At 39.3% G+C, this 20550-nt stretch overlaps 1 protein-coding gene across 3 annotated transcripts in view; it reads right to left on the minus strand.

Moving 5' to 3' along the window:
* TTC28 (tetratricopeptide repeat domain 28) overlaps window positions 1-20550 on the minus strand; it is a 558547-nt gene that overhangs the window by 384780 nt on the left and 153217 nt on the right. The window contains exon 1 of one of the 3 annotated variants that reach the window (XM_036014253.1): window positions 12649-14318. The exons of the other annotated variants lie outside the window; for them this stretch is intronic. Coding sequence (XP_035870146.1) covers window positions 12649-12675 — 27 coding nt within the window. The 5' untranslated portion in view covers window positions 12676-14318. Of the gene's footprint in view, window positions 1-12648; window positions 14319-20550 lie in introns of those variants that run through there. 3 annotated transcript variants of the gene reach the window in all.

Genomic DNA, 20550 nt, shown 5'->3' on the forward strand with positions numbered 1-20550 from the left:
TGGAATGTTTAAAGTTGTCCTGGCAGTTCCTAAGCCTCTCTTCATTTTTTTGAATTCTTGTTTCTTCATTCTGTGCTGGTTGAATGGTTATTTCTTCCTTCTGCTCCAGATCACTGATTTGAGTCCTGGTTTCCTTCCTTTCACTGTTGGCTCCATGTATATTTTTATTTATTTCACTTTGCATAGCCTTCACTTTTTCCTGTAATTTGCGACCATATTCAACCATTTCTGTGAGTATCCTGATTACCAGTGTTCTGAATTTTGCATCTGATAGGTTGGCTATCTCTTCATTGCTTAGTTCTATTTTTAGAGCGTTGATCTATTTATTCATTTGGGCTATATTTCTTTGTCTAGGCATACCTGTTAAGTAGTAAGGGGTGGAGCCTTAGGTATTCACCAGGGTGGGGCAACCCACATTACTGAGTTGTGGTGCTGTATGTGGGGGAGGGGTCTGATAGGGAACAATGCCACTTGCTAGGCTCTTGGCCAGCTTTCAGTCACTTTCCCCCCTACCCACAAGCAAATTGGACCTTTCTGGTGCTGATTCCTGGATGGGTTGGTTTATGTACATTCTAAAACCCTGTGGGTCTCTCCAACAACCTCTCCTATGAGGCTGGGGTTCTCTTCTGCTGTCACAACCCCCATAGGAATTTTCCAGACAGGTTTTGAGGCTTTATTTTCCTGCACTGTAACCCTGGGTTGATAGGTCTGCCTCGCTCTCCAGTTGTTCCTCCCAGTTTATTCACACGCAAATGTGGGACTACCTGCTCTGCCAGCTGCTTGCTGCCTTGCCCACCTGGTGTTCCAGCTGCTGCCTTGCCACTTGTCCTCTCTGCCCTAGCTGCCAGTCTCTGTCGCTCCTACCAGTCTGGAAGAATGTTTCTTCTTTAACTACTTGGTTGTCAGACTTCCATACAGTTCAATTTTCTGGCAGTTCTGGTTATTTTTTGTTTTTAAATTTGTTGTTGTCCTTCTTTTGGTTGTGTGAGGAGGCACACTGTATCTACCTACACCTCCATCTTGGCCAGAAGTCCATGGTCTACTAATTCTTATCCCAAACTCAGAACTCTTCTTCTTCCACCAACTCAGCTGTGACCTCTCCTTTTAGTCACTCTCTCTAGTAATACTTAACATGTGCCACCTCACATTTCAGGTGTTTGTCAACCTGTCTTTCCCTCCCTTCCAAAGGAAATGTAGTTTATAAATACTTGTATCTCTAATAAATAAGTGTTTAATAATATAATCATTTAAAAGAAATTTGATTTTTAAAATTATTCCCTTTAAGTGGTAGGTAGAAAATAGACAGGGGAAGGTTAAGAATAGCATAGGAAATGAAGAAACCAAAGAACTTATATGTATAACCCATGGACATGAACTAAAGTAAGGGAATATGGGTAGGAGGGGGTGTGCGGGGTGAAGGGGAATAAAGGGGGGAAAATAGGACAACTGTAATAGCATAATCAATAAAATATATTAAAAAAAGAAAAAGTGAATAAAATCAAATTATTCCCTTTAGAAGTATATCATTGAAACAGCCTTTAAAATAACTACAGGGCCCATTAAGAAATCATGTATATTTTAAGCTCTCAACAAATATCTGGTTTTATTTAACCAAAATTTGTACATTTTATTTAGTGTTTAAAACTTATCATGGAGATATTATAACCTCTGTACCTATTTATTTTCCCTGGTTTATTTGGGCAGTATAAATGTTCATTATATTTGCATATGTAATTTTACATAGTCAAGAACCTATAAATTAAGATCCTTCCTTTAACTGATATCTCTCTTTTTTTAAAAGATTTTATTTATTTATTTTTAGAGAGGGAAGGGAGGGAGAGAGAGAGAGAGAGAGAGAGAGAGAAAGAGAGAGAGAAATCAATGTGCGGTTGCTGGGGGTTCTGGCCTGCAACCCAGGAATGTACCCTGGCTGGGAATCGAACCTGGGACACTTTGGTTCCCAGCCCGCGCTCAATCCACTGAGCTACGCCAGCCAGGGCTAACTGATATCTCTTAAAGTTAGAATTTTTACATATTAATTTTAAACAAAAATATAAATAAATCTACTCCACAGTTTATCCTATTTTAGTCAACTTATAAATATCAGTATGTTCTATAGATTCATAATAATTTTAAAATTAGCTTTAGGTATTTTACATTCTCATTCATTCTTAATACAGTATGATGCAGTACAACAGTATGTTATGAATCCACTTTAAAAAGTAAAGTCAGAGAGTTTTGTTCAAATCATCACAGATAATTTACCCATACCTATAATGGTTTACTGGAAATCCTGGTTCCATAATAGCCAATTCTTTTAAATCAGCAGTCCCCTACCTTTTTGCCACCAGGGATTGGTTTCATGGAAGACAATATTTCCCTGGCTGGGGCTGACAGGGCAGGGCAGTGGGGATCGGGGGACCAGGAGGCAGAGCTCAGGCAGGAATGCAACAGAGGTCCTCAGACAGGGAGAAGGGAGGCTGGGAATCCCAGTTCTAAATAGTTTATTTCATTACCACTATGAATAAGATAACATTTAAATGGTTCATTAAAATTTCTTGAGAAATTTTAATCACAAACAATTAGAACAGTGATAAGTACATTCCGATGATCTACTTATCAATGAGGTCTGTTTCACATTTGTGTTAACCTATATAACCTGTTTACTTTTCATAAGTAAAGCTATACCATCTTTATTAATAGTACTCATTCATTTTCCCTTTTACTCTTGGTCCATTTGCATCACTTACTTTGACCTAGAGGTAGTCCTCCCTTGAAATTATGACATATGTGAAGTTTGTCGTCAATATCTCTCGATTTCCACTCTCAACTATCTTTTTCTCCTGTCCCCCCAAAACACAGACCCCCTTAATGATGCTTCTTCCCTACTCTCAGTGACTGTGACCCCTCCCTACCAACTACTTCAAGAGGTTTTAAGACATTTTTGAATGTCTTGCTGGGAGACAGACCAACAAAGCTAACAAAGAGCAAAGCACACAGGGATTTTAGGAAAATAAGTCCCTGAAGATGTGTCTGAAAGCAAATAGATGTCTTGTGCCTTCAAAGTGTATCATATAACTGTCTCTTATATATACTTCCACACACACACGCACACATGCACACACGCACACATGCATAAGCCCAATCCTGGAGTCTGAACTCCTAGAGAAGAAGTAGAAGCCCTACAGCACAATGGAAATGACTCTCTCCTTCAAGTATTTAGGTCTAGGGCCAGCCTCTGAAGAGCTATGTGCTTCTTCTGAAGGAGTCACTTTACCCTACTGGCACTCTGCTTTCTAATCTGTAAAATTAAATGCTCCTTAAATTTCCTTTCATTTCTAAAAATGTTTTAATCTCAGTATCATAAAGACTGTCTAACAAAAGTCTAGGCTAAAATAAAAAGAACTGTTTAAAATAAAGAATATTTGTACCACAAAAAAATGTGTGGGTTAATTAATATGTAACTGATTAATATTTAAATAAATCCCATATTCCTTGGTTGTTTCTTCTGAAAGGCAATCACATATATTCCCTAGAATATACATTTCTACATTTCACATAAACTACTGATACTAATTCCTTCCACCATAGCATTTTATTGCTTGTATATATTTAAAGAAGTTATAAATTAAAAAATGCCAGGCCAAATACATCAAAGTATTGTCAGAAAATAGAAAAGTACAGTAGTTATTTAACAACTCATTCAGTCTCTGTGACCATGTATCCCCAAGAATCAATAGTGTAATAAATAGCTCACTTATTTAAAAAGTAATTTATTTAACCATCTCAACTATATAAAACCCAGTCTCAAATCAGAAAGTGAAGGTTTGTTTTTTTTTTTAATCTCTAAGCAGTCAAAATGAAAAGCCACAACTCACACTGTAAAATTCATACATTCTTAACAGAAACCCTCATTCAGTGTCTACTTGCTTTTTCACCTCAGTCACAGCTAAGGCTCAGTTCAGTGGCATCTCTTGCCCACCACGGAGAGGAAAGAAATATAAAACAGAATTGAAAGAGGAAGGCACATGACGGCAGGATTCCTTTGGGCAACATGTAAAGAAAGATAAAAACTGTACAAAGAAGGCATGAAAGTATTTTAAAAGGAACAAAAGGACAATCTGAGGTCATTTAAAATAGGAATAATTCTATATTCTTTAAAATCTCCTATAATGTTGATGTATTATAGCAAAGTAGAATAATTTCATGTTTGTGATAATAATCCTGAGTAATCAGAAGAAGTTTAAATCATACTTAGTACCTTCTGCATAAGAAGGCAAAAAATGTGTAATATATTTTAGAAAATTTCACATAAAAATGGTTGAAATTTAACAAGGACTGGCAGTTGAATTAAATTTGAGTTAACAGGAAATTCACAAGAATACCACAGGTAAATTAAATATTAGTGTAGCAACTTTCCATGGAAACCATGGTGACTATGGAATATTAAAATTCATAATTAATTTCTCAAATATATTATAGTCTTATGATAATTTCAATATTTACCACCACCCTTCCCAACCCCCCAAAATTAATTGAATCATAGTAAATTTCTATTTTTGTTGGTAAAAGATGGCCATACATCAGCAATCCACATGATTCAACTTAATTTCTTTACCAAAATTCTTAACAACAAAATTAAATAGTTTGCATTTTATCTTTTATTTCTCCAGCCCACCCTCCCTTGGAAAAAATCTAATTATTAAGTCATAAAGGTCTAAAGCCCACCAAATGATCATGGGTTCACCACCACTCACCATTACATTCTCTTTCTACTCCCCAAAACCAGAGCAATCTCATTTATGTCTGGGAGTCTCAACTCCACAAACACAGCTCCAAAAATATCCGACAGATCTGGGTTTAAGCACATAGGTTTTCACAGATACCACAGTGTAGCATGATCCTGAAAATGTGTATATGGATCCCTGTTATATTCATTTACAAATATTAAAAGTATAAAATATGTCTAACATGCTTAATAATTAATTATTAGAGCAATGAACTAGTGATCCAAATAAATAATGGACATTCAAGATTTTTAAGTTATATAAAACAGGTGAAATTCAATCTGTTCTCAGATTCAAAATATTGTACTTCTATTTTCCTTAAAACAAGGAACACCTACAATGGATAAGTCAAAATAAGGAGCCATTTATCCATTTAAAAAAAAAACTATTTGTAATCTAGCAAGTGTTTTTATGCCAATAAAGAGTATAACAAAGTTATTCCAGGTTGGGCAACAGCACTTCCTCGTGGGTTTCTTCCTTCCCTGCTCTCCACTACCACATGTCTAGGTTCAAGTCTGGGTACACAGCATGTTTGGGAGAATACATATCCAAACACAATGTGTTCACACAATAGCCTCCTGGTCTCCCAACTCTACTTTGATCCTATTCCAAATGTTAACTACTCTCTAACTCAGAACTGCCTCAAAATCTCTGCCTCTACAAGTCTCAGTCCTCCAACATGATGAAAATTTAAAATACTACCTCTCACAAATTAAATAATGCTGGAAACATGGGTGCATCCATGAATGGACATTGGCTTACATGACCAGAAACAAGCAAGAGAAATTGCAGTCCTTCCACAGTCCAAACTGAGAGACATCTACCATCATCAAAAGCCTCATGTGCAGCTTTGACAATTGCCATCCAACTTACTTCAGGCAACTTTTCTGGAAATGCTAAGTTTATTACACAAAAGGTATATGCTAAAAAAAACAGAATACTCAAAATTATAAAGAAGACTAACAGGTTAAATAACAGTGTTCATAATTAAAGGGCTCCATTATATGAGAATACTCCTCTTAGAAGAAAGCTCAGGACAAAAGCTCATGTAAACCTGAAAATGTCAGTTAAATGATATAATTTTTATAGCTTTCAATAAAACTACACAGTTTTAGCACATCAATAAAAGCAAAGTCTTAAAGTTGAGACACAACATTTTTATTATTAATGATACAATGAATTTACTGTGGAAGCTAAAGCTGACAGGGATTTCAGGTTTTCTCTTGCTTCCACTGTGTTTTCCACAGCGTGTCACCACCATGACTGACTAGCAAAATGAAGGTGGCTGCTGGCTCCCTCTCTTGAAGTTGGGCTAATTAAACTCTGTAGCCTCTCACACTGGCACTACTTATTGACTAGCTCCTGAACAGTAAAGGTATCAAATCAAGTTTCCTCATCTCTGACTTCCTTCACTTCTTATCAAATCTGTCAACAATTCCCAGCTTCCCAAACGTTCCTGGAAATAGTTTTCTGTAGATGACCATTCCCCACCAATTCTACAAAATCAAAAATATTTAGGGCTGAAGAGAATAAAGATTTTTTCCAGTGTTTTACAACCATGGTGTCGCTGCACTGATGTCTTATGATCAATTGTGAGAAACATCAAAAATAACTATAATTTTTTCTTTTCAATAGAGGTGAAATTCATATAAAATTAACCACTTGAAGTGTACAATTTGGTTGCATTTAGTACATAAATGATGACTACTACCACATAACTGTGACTTTATTTTTAATAGGTGCTTAGTTAATATTATCCTTTTAATAAATTGCCCGTACTCATAGTGAGTATGGTGTTCTGAGAGGGTGAAAAATAAATAGAGATAAACTTGCAAGTTAGGCATTTCCAATAATGGACAAGTATGAGAATTTTGCCAACTGGTTGAACATCATTATCCATAATTGCATTACATTTTTCATTAAATGTAATTTATGCCATTAGTGTATTACATTTTTTCAAAGATTCACTCATTGAGTTCCCGCTCTGTGCCTGTTCCTCAAAACCTTACAACAGTAGAAACAGACATACACACTAACAGTTGCAGGACAGGGCTATGAGTGCGTCCCATACAAATATGGTTGAAGGAGGCTATAGCCAACTATGCCCAGCAATTATAGATGAATTCATACAGAGAAGTGGTTAAGGCATAACCAGTGGCAAAAGACAGACAAGTTAAATAGAGTAGGAGGAAGGCATTCTAGGCAAAGGAAGGAGTACACGCAAGTGTAAAGAAGCATGGTAAACCATATCCAACTAGATTGCAGGGGACAATCATACTAACAGGAAAAACGCAGTAAGCACACTTACATGCCGGGCACTCCTTGTCCGCATTTTACTTATATCCTCAAAGTCATATTAAGAGCTAGGTGCCATTCACATTAAATAGATAAGACAGCTGAAGTACAGGGAGGTTTAAGTAACTTGGCTACAGAGCTACTAAGAGACAGAGTTGGAATTCAAACCCAGGCAGTCTAGCTTCAGAGATCATCATCCTCTTTGTTACTACAGAACTTACACTACACTCTTGATTTCTTCTTCTTGTTAACAAAATTAATCACTTAAGGCAAGAATTTTTATTATGGAAACTACAGTAATTCACAGTACAATGTAGGTAAATAAATGACTGACATAAACACTGAGTGGGCCCCATTAAGAACCCCTTGTGGCATCTGAAAACATAAGGGCACAAGTGTCGAGCTAATCTTAAAAGATTACTAAAGCTTATTTTTTTTCTATTTAAAAATACATTTTAAAAAACAGAATTTCTCATATTTCCCCTATAACCCAGTTATCTTCCTGCACACCCTCTAGGCCAAGGTGGGCTTGCCCCAGTTTGGAGACCTCTACTAGCCCTGGGAGAGACATGGCAGGACTTTAGGAAGATGAACCACAGGAGCAGGGGTGTGTGTGTGTATTGTGTGTGTGTGTGTGTGTGTGTCTGTGTGTGTACCAATTACCATATTTTTCAGACTATAAGATATACTTCCCCCCCCCCCAAAATTTGGGAGAAATAATGGTTGTTAATGCTGCTGTTCAGTTCTGTTTACATTTACATTGGTGAAATATTATGTTATTAAATATTTTACATTTTTTGCTTCAAAATTTTTTTTTCTATTTCCTCCTCTAAAACCTAGGTGCATCTTATGGTCTGAAAAATATGGTACTCTGAAAAGAATGAGGAAAAAACAAACTAAAGAAGAGACAGAAAAATGGAAAATCATTCAGATGCCATTTGCAAAAGATCCAGCGAGTGATAATCAGGAGCTAAACTGTAACAGTGGGGAGCTAAACTGTAACAGTGGGGAGCGGGAGTGAAAGATGAAATGACATGCCCAGGCACGCAAGTCACGGGAACTGTCAACCGAAACCTGGGTTTCTGATTGCACTGATCTGGGAACGGTACATAGAACGTATTTGCAGAGAGACCTTTAGCATGGAATTTCTAAGACTTCTCTTTAAAACTACTTTGTCCACAATGCTTGATTATTTTTGCAAACTGTGACTCAGGGTGAATAATTTAATAATAACAACCAGCACAGCATTCAGGCAGGTAACTAAGCAATTTAGTATAGCTACACCAAAATTTGAGACTTCAGCTTCCTAATCCAGAAAGAAAATACTTTATCACTGAGAAAGTAAAGGGATTTGAAATGCACTCTTTTGCAAAAGAAATAAGCTATTCCAGAACATAAATTTATAAGACAAAATCCTTACATGTCAGCTTCCAAACAAGCTTTCTTAATGAAGGTCCATCAGAGAAGTCATTTAAGAAGCCAGATTCACATTATATTAATGTGACAAGTATAACAAGATAAATACATCATATGATTCTAAAATGACATTATTAATGTAGCTTATGTGACAAATTCCTATTAATGATCTTTTATTATGTGTGAACAGTAAAATACATTAGATAAGCAATAAAAAAAATCCAATCAGCAGTAGCTTTCCTGAAGATTTTGACTGCAGTCTTACTTACACAGTGTTATCTGATACTAATCCTTGGATTTTAAAGAGCAGAAATCAATCACTTCAGAATTGTAAACAAACATGTCCCTATGAGAGGAACACTTTAATTAATATCATTTCTGCAAATACAAGATAAAAAAGAGTGTGCTGCAATGATAGCCTCTTACTGTAAAGGCGGGGGAAAGTATATTTTGCCAGGCCAACAAGGTTGTATTAATAAAAGGATCCTGACACAGATCAGGAGCCTGGTCCATGGAGCCTGGTGGTGTGTCTTAACAAGGACTCCCTCGGGGGTTCTGTGGAGAGTGTACCTGTCCCCTCCCTCCCTGGCGTTGTCTACCAAGGATTAGAAGTGAGTGCTCAAATATTTTGGTTTCTTTAATAATCCGCCATAGTCTAATATCTATGAATCAACTAAAGTCTTTTGAACCTTTTTATATTTCAAGTTTATACCACCTCTTAGGATAAAGTCTAAAAATACAAGTTTTACAAAGTAATAGTTCTTATATACTTTTACATCAAATAAATACTTGAGCAACTATATTACCTTTGGCACCAAAAAATAAGTGTAAGATACAGTTCCTGTACTCAAGGAGCTTGAAGTACAATTGAGAGGCAGGATGTATAAAGAGAGAAAGTTACTACGTAAAGAGATACAAAGGTTACTATCAATAAAAGACCTTCAGGCTAAAAGGGCATAAATTGCAAATGCCTCAAGAATTCAGACATAGATAAAAATCATTGTGTCTTCAAGAAGAAGGGGAGGGAAGCAGAGTGTCTTGGTGCAGGTATCTAGAAATGGGGGAGCAAAGCTATGGCTAACTTTCATACATTGGGATCATCTCATCTCTCAGGCTTTATCTTTCTTGGATTAAGAGCCCTGGGCATCAAAATTCCCAAGTACAATGGTGGAGAAAACATGTCTTGCAGTAAATAAGGCCTGGTCTAATCTTAGCTATGATGCTGCCATGCAGTGTGACTCTGCCTAAGTCACCTCTCTGTATCTATTTCCTTATCTGCAAAATGCAATTTATAACACCTACTACTTCATTAGATAAGAAGTAAATGAATGCATATAAATCAAGCAGAGATGCCTAGCATAGAGCAGGTACCTAAAAAATGGTACCTGCTATTTGCATGATATTAAATGCCATTCTTACCATGATGCAATCACAACTGCATAGAATCTTGCCATTAGGGCAATTACAGGGCTCTGGATAGGAGTCCCACTGTTCTCTGGAAGACCGGGTCCTAAGCTCTTCACTGGTCCTAAAGGTAGAATATGACTAATCATGCTTTAGAGGGTTTTTTTGTGCAAAGGTAGCAGACCCTAACTGAATCCTCCAGAGCCCACATCCTGAATTTTAGTATTTAGCTTAACCCAGCAAGTAAGCAGAGAAAAGCAGAGTGAAGAGCTCCCCTTCAATCACATACTCCAGCTGCAGGCTCAGTTGGAAACAAAGAAACCTAGAACCTGTGGTCATTCTCTTACAGTGAGACCAGAATTAACAAAAGCCAGCACTGGTAGAGGCAGACCGGGCACCATGATAGCAAGTCACCAACCAGTCCTAGTCATGATGTCCAGCTACAGACAGAGGTTGCTTAGGGCAGCATTCTGTGAATGATCTGCCTAGCTTTGTTAAAATCACATCAATGCAGTCTCACTTCTTATCGGTAGTGTAAATGGTTTTTATGAAACAGTTTGGTAAAACACATGGCATGTGACTGTAGCACTACAAATGTGTTAAAAGACTCAGCCAGAAACCATGGCAATGATCTGATCATGTGAGTATTCTTGCAAGAGAGAGAAAATAAACCTAATCTTTGTAAAGACTTACTGGTGCCCTACCAAAGTTTAATATTGAGTCTCTTCCAAGGAAGCTTCCATTTCCAATATAGAAGCAAGAACTGTTCTCAAGCCACCACCAAATAGTCATACAGTATTTGATGGCTCAGCTTATTTATAAATCTTCTATGAACTCTGCAGAATTATATCTGGATCCTTATAACATGATGATTTGGGATTATAAATACAGTGAAGAAACACAACCTTCTGGTATAGCAATTTAAGCATCAGAGAGTGAGTAAATACTGCAGAGTGAATCTTAACACTTGAAACAGAATCTTCCAGAGTCCAGAAAGCCACCTGACTGCCAAGAATAATACTTCCATGGTTCAAGCAATACCAGTACCCAGAGGGGTTTCCACACATAACCACATGAGTTACTGCATATTGGGTAAAATAGAAAAAACAGACATTTATGAATGTATAGTTTGCAGACATCTTAAAAGTACTCATAAATATTCAACTTACAAATATAGAAGAAATGGGGAGGGTGGCTTCAGGAATACACGGCATCTGTTTAAAATGCTTAATTATATGGTTTTTCCTATGGGTTTTCCTCACCTAACTTAGATTTTAATGGGGACCTGGGGGGAAGATACATGGATCTCCTAACTAAAATAAATGAAACCTATCTCACTGAAAGAAGCTCTATGGTGAGAACTAATATATGAGATTCTGACTTCAGGATAAGGTACAAATGACTTAGTATGAGAGATCAAAATTGTATGAATTAGATATCAAACAAAACCTTTCAATTCACCAGGCTACACTGAAGCAGGGTTTGTTAGCCTTTCCGTAAAACAAATGCACAATATCTTCTCGTGCATTTCACACGATTTCCATTTAAGCTCTGATGTAAAACATGGTATCACACATCATGCTACAAAGAAAGAGTCAGTTTAGCTAGTTCAAGTAAAACACCAAGCAGCTGCTAACAGAGACAGGTCACGGCAGGGGAAGGGCACAGCACATTCAGTTCGCTATGTTTTCCTCCAGAAGAATGTCAATAAAAACCACAGCCAACGGAGGTATTGGGGGGGGGGGGGTGGCGAGAGGGAGGTCCTGCTGTGCAGTGAACCCCTGGGTTCATCTAACAGTTAGCGCCAGTCAGACAAGTTAGCAAAAGGGAGCCCTAGCCAAACCTACAGCTGCCAACAACTTGAAGAAAGCTGTCTTTCTCCCTGAACGTCCTGGGGTAAGGACCAGTCCCACATTTAGAAACGTTATTTCTGGGACCAATAGCAATTTATTTTGATAGAACCACTGGATTTTTTTTTTTCTTGAGTTCTCAACAAAGGAGCCATATTAGGAAATAATCTTGCAAAAAGCAAGTGCCCCCTCCCCCTCTTCCCCACGATCGATGCACACACACCCGTGCAGGCTGACATGCACAGACACACACCGGTACACAATGGGTAGCATGCTCACTCAAGGGCCCACATGACCGCCCGGGAGCCCGCAGGCAGAAGGCCCTTCTGGGCTGGGCCCGAGGCTCTCGGGCAAGAGGCTCCATAGCCGGAACCAGCTGCAGGGCAGTTTGTGCTGGGGATGCTCGCCCCCCAGCGGGGCCCTGGGGAAGCAGCTGCCAGCGGCTCGGAGCCTATTAACCCCTTTGGAGAAGTAGGTGCTACAACAACACCCACCTGCAGGGACTCTGGAATGTGTCGGGGGTGCAGTCCCAAATGTCCCCCAGAGAAAGGGGCGTCACCAAGTCCTTGGACCCTGGCAGCTCTTGGCAGGCTCCTGCAAAGCTAATCATGTCCCTGATTCCAAGGCTTCTAAAGCCACCGGGTGTTTCTGAGCTGTCACCCTTGAGACTCAGTCTAGGCTTACGAAGAAGAAAAAACTTAAGCGGGCAGTGGACACAGACCAGACTTGGTAACTCGTCCCTAAGGGAGTGGTACAAGTCCCTAAGGGAACGGAACTGCTTGAACCAGCCAGCCCAGCAAACTATGGAAGGGGTGGAGGGACCCAAGGGCCACCACTCCCTGTCACCCTTCCCTGGGTAGGGCATCAGGGCCCCGTCCCCACTCCAGGACACTTACCTTCTTCCGGGGCTGCCATTTCATCATATTTGTACAGCCGATATGTGGAACATCAAGATGCTGGCTGGGGGCTGGGGGCAGACGCAGGGCAGCAGCGACTGCAAGTCATGCTGCCTCCCTCCCACCCCCTAATTCTTTCCCATATTCACTGCAAAGGGAAAAAGCCCAGGAGAGTCCAGTCTTTTCGCCGTCAGTTCAATGAAAAGTATCCCCAAACCACAAACACACTTCCCACTGGGCTAGGAAGTCCCAGCAGCCAGCGTACTCCTGCCAAAGGGGGGCATTTTCCACCCGGGCCAGCACCAGCAAAAGGAGCTGTGGCAGAGGGTCTCCCAGCCGGCTGCAGAGACCCTCCCTCAGAGAAGAGCTTGAGAACACGAGCTGCTGCAGAAACCCAGCCGGGCTTCTGCCATCCAAACCCCTTTTGGCGAATTCTCCTCTTCAAAAAAAAAAAAAAAAAAAAAGATTAGACAAGCAATCAAACCCTCACGCGCAGCCTGGAGCAATTCCCAAAATTCTGGGTGTATTTCTCGTTTGTAAAATTTAGCAAAGAAAATTCCAAAGATCTGTAATCAGAGCTTCTTTACGCTGTTTTCTCTTCCTTCTTGGATAACTTGGGAAAAGGATCTGCTTCCCCAAATGCCTACCTTCCCTAAACACTGTAAATAGGAAAACTTGGTTTGTGTGTTTAGATTTTTTTTTTTAATTCCCAAGAACCTTAGTGGGGAAAGGCTGGAAGGAAATCCTGCAAGAACCCAACTCCACAGCTCAGTCTGCACTAATGACTTCCTTCCCTTCAGTGCGAGCACAGCCTGCCCAGCTCCAGCCACACAGAGCAAACGGTTTCTGGGTCTTAGTGCCACGACATCTGCTCCAAACCAAAAAGTAAAACATACGTTTCAGAGGTACCCAACAGCTCATAAGGAATCAGAGCCAGGAGAGACATACAAAACCAGGAAAACATTTCAAAAGATGTACTTAGTTTTGTGAGTTACACTGAGAGAAAAAGGAAATGGGAAAGGATTCTGGACCAAAAGGCTACAAAATCTTAATGTGTGATTTGAACAAAAAGATTTCAGGTATCTGACAAGATAAAAAAAAAATCAAGAATAGACTCTGCTCTAAACTTAACATTATTTCTTATTATAAAAAATATATCTATGGAGATTGAGTTTCATTCATCTTCTGTAAAATGATTCCACCCTGTTTAAGGAGATACCACTCTAAATACAAAAAGTACTATGCAATTCTACTATTTGTTATCCAACATGTCTATCAACTCCTGTGCCATCATAAGGCGATTCTGACAGCGGGGACTATGAAGAGCAGTGGAAGTTACCAGGAGACTACCTGGTGCATGAAATGACAGGAACGGGGATACACCATGAGTCCAATGTTCCAGCAGTGTGTCCCTCATTCTCACAGTTCTGTATGCATTGGCAGGACTGGGTGATGTATATAAATGTCATTAAAATAGCCAAAATAGTTAACTAAAACAGATTACTTTTGAGATCTTTTCTAAACCTAAGAGTCTGAAGTTTAATGGTGAAAGCATTATCTTTCTTATAATAATGTTAACAGTTACAGCTGAATAAATAGGTATGCTTTCTTAAGCCACTACTGTATGCCAGGACTCATGCCCACAGTCATTCTCTCATAGCCCTGCAAGGAAGGTCCTCATTTTCCACATGAGGACACTGAGATTCAGAGGGGTCACTTGCCCAACCAACACAACAACACATAGAAGGTGACAAGGCTGAAATTCAGACCTATGACGAACTGTTTCCAGAGCCTAAGCCCTTCCCATGACATGCTACATGCTGCCTTACCTCTCGTCTTGATAAAACTATTAAGTGCCTATGACTTAAGCACCGATTATTGGTCAGTCCCTGTTCCAGGCACCAGAAATGAGTAACAGCCTGTCCATGCTCCTGCAATTACATACAGCAGGCAGCAGTCACAAATAAGATCAATACTCTGTATACATTCCGACATAGCCGATCATTCTGCACAGCTTAATTTGGACATACTTCTAGCAAGAGAAGTTCAATAAATTCCAAACCAAATTCATCCATCTATCCCCAAATCGGTTTATCTTCCCAACTTTTCTTTTCCTGTCCATAGCACTGTCACTCTTCCAGGATCACAAGCTAAAACCTTAATATCATTCCTTACATCTAATTTGTAACCAAGTCCTTTTGCTTCGTTCTTAGACATTGCTTTCAAATTCCTATCACTGACATCTGAGGCCAGAACCTTACAAAACATATATTAAGTACCAACCAATGAGGTAGAAACCACCATGTAGGATGAAAACTGAGTCCCTATGCTGGAGGAAGTTGTAAAGAAGGTAGGACAGAACAGAGGACCTATAAGAAGACAACCAGGCATTGCCTTAGTCAGTGAAGCAACACATGAGTTACATGGTCAATACATGTTCCAGGAGTTAGAATGAGAAATTACGGTCCACAGGGATAGGCAAGAAGGTTTTACAAAGGAACCTGAATTAAAAATGCAGAGAAGATACAACTCATTCTAGAGCATAAGGCCAAGGTAGCATGGCTAGGAATGCCCTTTGGGATCTGGACCCCTCTACCTTTCAGAACTCATTTCTTACTTCTCCCTCAGCCCCTTCCACATTAGCCACCTCACTGGCCTGTGATTACGGCGGGCAGATACTTCTTGCACCCTCTGCCTGAATCGCTCTTCCTCTAGATACCCTCTTGGCTGCCTCTCATCATTCTTTCTAAAACAGAAACGCCATGACTCACACACAACTACTTTCCAGCTTCTCTACACTGCTATATCTTACTTCGAAGCCCTTATTACATATATATTTTTTATTTACTTAATGTCTTAGTCATCCCTCAAAAACAAAAATTCCAAGGGAGCAGGAACTTTGCTCTGTCATAACACCAACACCAGTGAATAGTGCCTGACACAATAAGCAATCAATCAATATTTATCAAATGAAGCAATGAAAGAGAGAGAAAAAGGAGAATAGTGAGAGCAAGGGAAGCAAGCATATGTAAGATTCAAGACACAAGATACTGACCTGCCTAAAATATAAGGCTTAAATGTAAGAGTGTTAGAGGTAGAGACTTTGTCTTGTTCAGCTTTATAATCCCCAGGGCTCAAAACAGTGCCTGGCACAGCAAAGGTCTCAATATTCAGGGGATAAAAGAATGGGGAATGGGAGTTGGGGCTGTGTGGAGAATGAACAGTGAATGAATAAAATTCCATTCCACACAAAGTAAAGGATATTTTTGCAAGGTATGTTGGAACCAAGTGGTAGGGAATATTGTAAGGCAAAGAAGTTTTGATTTTATCCTGTAGAATGCAGGGCACTGAAGAGATTAACAGTAGGCAAAGAATATGGTGGGAGGAGTATTCTTAAGTAATCTAACATATAACAAAATATGAACTATGACTTTATGAGGCTCTTTTAATATAAGCCTTGAGGTTTTTTTTATTTTATTTATTTATCTTCAGAGAGGGAAGGGAGGGGGAGAGAGAGAGAGAGAGAGAGAGAGAGGGAGAGAAACACGAATGTGCGGTTGCTGGGGGTTCTGGCCTGCAACCCAGGAATGTACCCTGGCTGGGAATCGAACCTGGGACACTTTGGTTCCCAGCCCGCGCTCAATCCACTGAGCTATGCCAGCCAGGGCTTAAGCCTTGAGATTTTTAAAACTGCTTACATGATTAAATGTTTATTATGGCCATTTGACAGACATCAAAACTGAAAGTCGGAGGGGCTAAGCGACCCGTTCGATGCCACATGGAGAGTCGATGGCAATGGAAGGGCAAGAACCCAGGGTTTATAAACCCATGCCTGAATGATGACAGCAAAACCCTACAATTGCTTAGGGATCAGGAGAAAAGGTTCTACTTTCTACTCTGCCTCTGACTTGCTATGTAACAAAAATTTTCAAAATGGCAAGGCAGGTGAATGAATAAGTGAACGAGAATCAGGTATAAGACAAAAGGGAATTATAAGAATTGCTAACCTGGAGATGCATGAATCATGTAAAAGAGGTAGCTGCTAGGTAACTCTAGTCAATTAATGCCCTGCAGGAATATCACCACAACAGTTCCAGATCCCCTAATCTTACAAGAAGCTAAAAACTTCCTGATTTTTAACTGTTTGCTCAAAAACTTTAAAGCATCTTAAGAGGCCAAACAAAACATGCCTGTAGGTCTGAATTTCATCTACAAGTCATAATTTGTGACTGCTGACTTGAACCACTCAAGGCTCCACTTTCTTATATGTAAATTAAGGGACCTACACGGTTCCTAATCTGTGGGGTGGTGTTCTGAAGGCATCTGTGAATCCATATGCATACCATGCATGGTCTGTGGTCTGACGAGCAATCTCCCTTGCTCAGATATTACTGGACTTAATAAAATACAAAGTTATTTAAATTGGGGGAAAAGGGGTTTGAGCACAGTGGGTTTTATCAGGAAAAGAGAGACAGAAAATATATTTATGATTCTATAGAGAAAGACAGAATCAATCTAAAACTTCAAGGTGATACAAGGCTTTAAATTGGTTTTCAGTTTTTTATGTACAGTTCCTTTGGGTCACTTATTTGTATCACATTTCTTCCCCTGCAGTCTGGTGTTGCAGCTTTCATTTAATAGGGAACACATAATAGAAGATCATTACCTACAAGCCTTTAATACCAATACTACCTTAAATCATCTTTTTTCTTTTTGTGTCTTTATTTATTTATTTTGCTTATTCCAAACTGAATCAGTAATTCTACCTGAAATATTTAAGGGATTACTATTATACCAATATATTTTATCCATTACAATTATTTATAGAGAGCTACCAAGGTAATACAGTTCAAAATGGTAATTTAGCCTTTTGTTTCAAAGATCCAATACCAAACTGTAAGAACACAATTTGTCAGATCGGCAGCTACAGGAAAACATTTTTACCACCCCTTCATTTTTTAACATAGCACTTTGCAAATCACTTCCCTAAAAGAGGACACTGTAACAGCCTACTAAAATAGCATTTTCCTCAATAACTACTTGCCAATTCAAATCTGAACAAAATGCAAAAAAAAGGAGAATGAGTGAGGAAAACACAGCTTTTTTCACTGTTGTGAATTTCTTCAAGATTTCCTAAGGAGTGATACGTCTGACATGGATCATAGCATAAATACCTGAAAAAGCAGGCCTTATACTTATTTAAATGTATTGTGCTTCAGAAGTGGAATATTAAACTCAATGTGAAACAGTATTTGGAAAATGTATTAATTTTCCTAAAGACCTCTAAATTATTTTCAAGTATCTGAAGAGGTAGGTGTTAGAAAAGTAAAGGAATAAAGGTAGAAGCAGGTTTGAGACCAAAAAAGTTTGCCTTGTTAGTGATACTTCATATACTTGGGAACTTTCAGAACAAGAGTGGCCTTGCTTTGCTAAAACAAGAAATCTAAAGTAACTTGTTACAGCAAGAATTCTGCCACACAGCCATTTGATGCCGGACCGTGCTCGCATTGCTAGGGAGGAAACCCGCTCCACAATATCGGGAGAGAATCGCCTCTGTCCTTACCCACCTCTCTTCCTTCCACTACCAGGCAGAGTCAGAGAGGCTGAAGCCCAATGCTTTACATTCAACCCACACTGACTTGAGTACTCACTATGTACAAGGTACTACACTGGGCACTGTTAGAGGAGACAAAAATAAATCAGATGATTTTTGTCCTGGAGGAGACAGCAGTGTGGTGGGGGTCGAAGGAGAAAATAGATACACAACTAATAAAAATAACCATAACAGCTCCAAATACTTACTGATCTTGCTATTCCTTTGACTCTTTAATAGCTAGAGGAATGGCATAACTAATCACGTATTCTCTCATTAACACTATGGAAGCCCCGAAGAGTAATTAATTCTGACTGTGGTAACTAAAAAAGGCTTTACGGGAGAGGGAGCACCATAACTCCCTTCAAAAGGCAGTGAAAGGGTTTGTGGAGGACTGCTTCGTATTAAACGAACAGAGCCAAAACAGGGAGGTATGCAAATGGGGACCACGTTAGCAAGTCATCTAAGAGATCTGAACTCTGCAACACCAGACAACAAGCAGTGGAGTGAAGAGTAGAGGGCTGTGAATGCTATTATCTTAACAATGCTAACAATAACTATCATTTATCATGTGCCAAGTATTTTACACTTTTGTTGTTGTTGTTGATTATTCCTAATACTTTACCAGGAGGACTATTATTATGCCCATTCTATAGAAGAGGAAATCAAGACTAAAGTGTTAAGTAAATTCTCAAAGAATCATGGCTAGAAAGTAGTAAAAAGAAAATTCAAGTCAGTTGTACTCCAAAGCCTTGTTCTCAATTCCTGACTTAGAATACAATAATGAGTGAGCACAGGATTTCAAGCAAGGTACTGGCAAATCTATTTGAGTTTTACACTAACTCTGGAAATATTGTGAAGGACAGAAAAAATAGAACAAGTAAGACAGGAAGGCCAAATAAGTTTCTGTTGAAATAACATCAGTAAGGAAAAAAGCAACCTTGAATTACAACAGCAGAAACAGAAAAAAGAACTTTCTCGAAAGACATTTAACAAGTAAAACAGGTCCTAAAAACCTGTTACATAAAAGGGACAGAACAGGAAGGATTTAAAGATGATGCCAAAATTTTCATCATGTTTTAGGAAAAGGAGATTACCTCACTAACAGGTATGAATCACAGAAAGATCAAGTACATACTGAACTCAGTTTGCAACTTACAGAGTCTGGGGTAGTGATAAGAGATACACAGGGTATGGAATGGAATAGGTAGGTGGAGTTACAGTCTGGAGTTAAAGTTTTAGGAGGTCTGTCCAGAAGGTATCCAGCCATGCAATATGAAAAATAGAAACATTTATCAAAGAAGATACAAGAAACATTGCACATAGGACAATGACACCTCAGTCCCCTTCAAAGTAGACACATTGGGACCTCACACAGTTCTCCCAATCGCCATTAGCTGCCCCATCGTATTTTCCTGAACCTCATCGACAGTCTGAAATCTCTCCCCTTTCAAAGGTGATTTTAGTTTTGGGAAAAGCCAGAAGCCACAGGGCACCAAATCTGGGCTGTAATGGGGCTGAGTCACCTGGGTGATTTGACATTTCACTAAAAAACCTGCAGGAGATGTGATGTATGATCAGGCACGTTGTCCTGATGAAGCTCCCAACCACCAGTTGTCCATAGCTGCAGCCTTCTCCATCATCCAAATAGTTTCCACAGAAGAATTTTCTAATTTAGTACAAAATTTGATGCAGATTTGTTGCTCTACTAGCTCAGTCATTTTGAATACGAAGGCCACACAGTATACATCTTCACTGGACAGCGTCTACTGCCCCCACTGACTAGTACAATGAAGTTGCCATTGTTCACCCATGTGCATTGCCGCCCACTCTCCTTGGCTGCCAGGTTACACCAATGTTGTGCATGGTTCTTGTTATATTAACGACAGTTGGACTTTCAGACATACCTCGTATATCTAAAGCTATAACTGTAAAGAGATTTGGTGGTCATTCATATAATGATGATATGTAGAAAGCTTTCAGCTAAAGAAAAAAAAATGATTCCCCCAGGGATGGAGTTTGGAGCAAGAGGATAAACGAGGAGTAAGGGTCCCTGCCTGGTATGGTATAGTGGATTGAGCACCAGCCTGCAAACTAAAGGGCCGCTAGTTCAGTTTCCAGTCAGGGCACATGCCTGGGTTGTGGGCCAGGTCCCCAGTAGGGGGGTGTGTGAGAGGCAACCACACATTGATGTTTCTCTCCCTCTCCTTCTCCCTCCCCCTCCCTTCCTCTCTAAAAATAAATAAATAAAATCTTTAAAAAAAAAGAGGGGTAAGGATAATAAAATCTTGAATACTATACTTCTAAAC

Source organism: Phyllostomus discolor, chromosome 13, assembly GCF_004126475.2.
Source record: "Phyllostomus discolor isolate MPI-MPIP mPhyDis1 chromosome 13, mPhyDis1.pri.v3, whole genome shotgun sequence".
Taxonomy (NCBI): Eukaryota; Metazoa; Chordata; class Mammalia; order Chiroptera; family Phyllostomidae; genus Phyllostomus; species Phyllostomus discolor.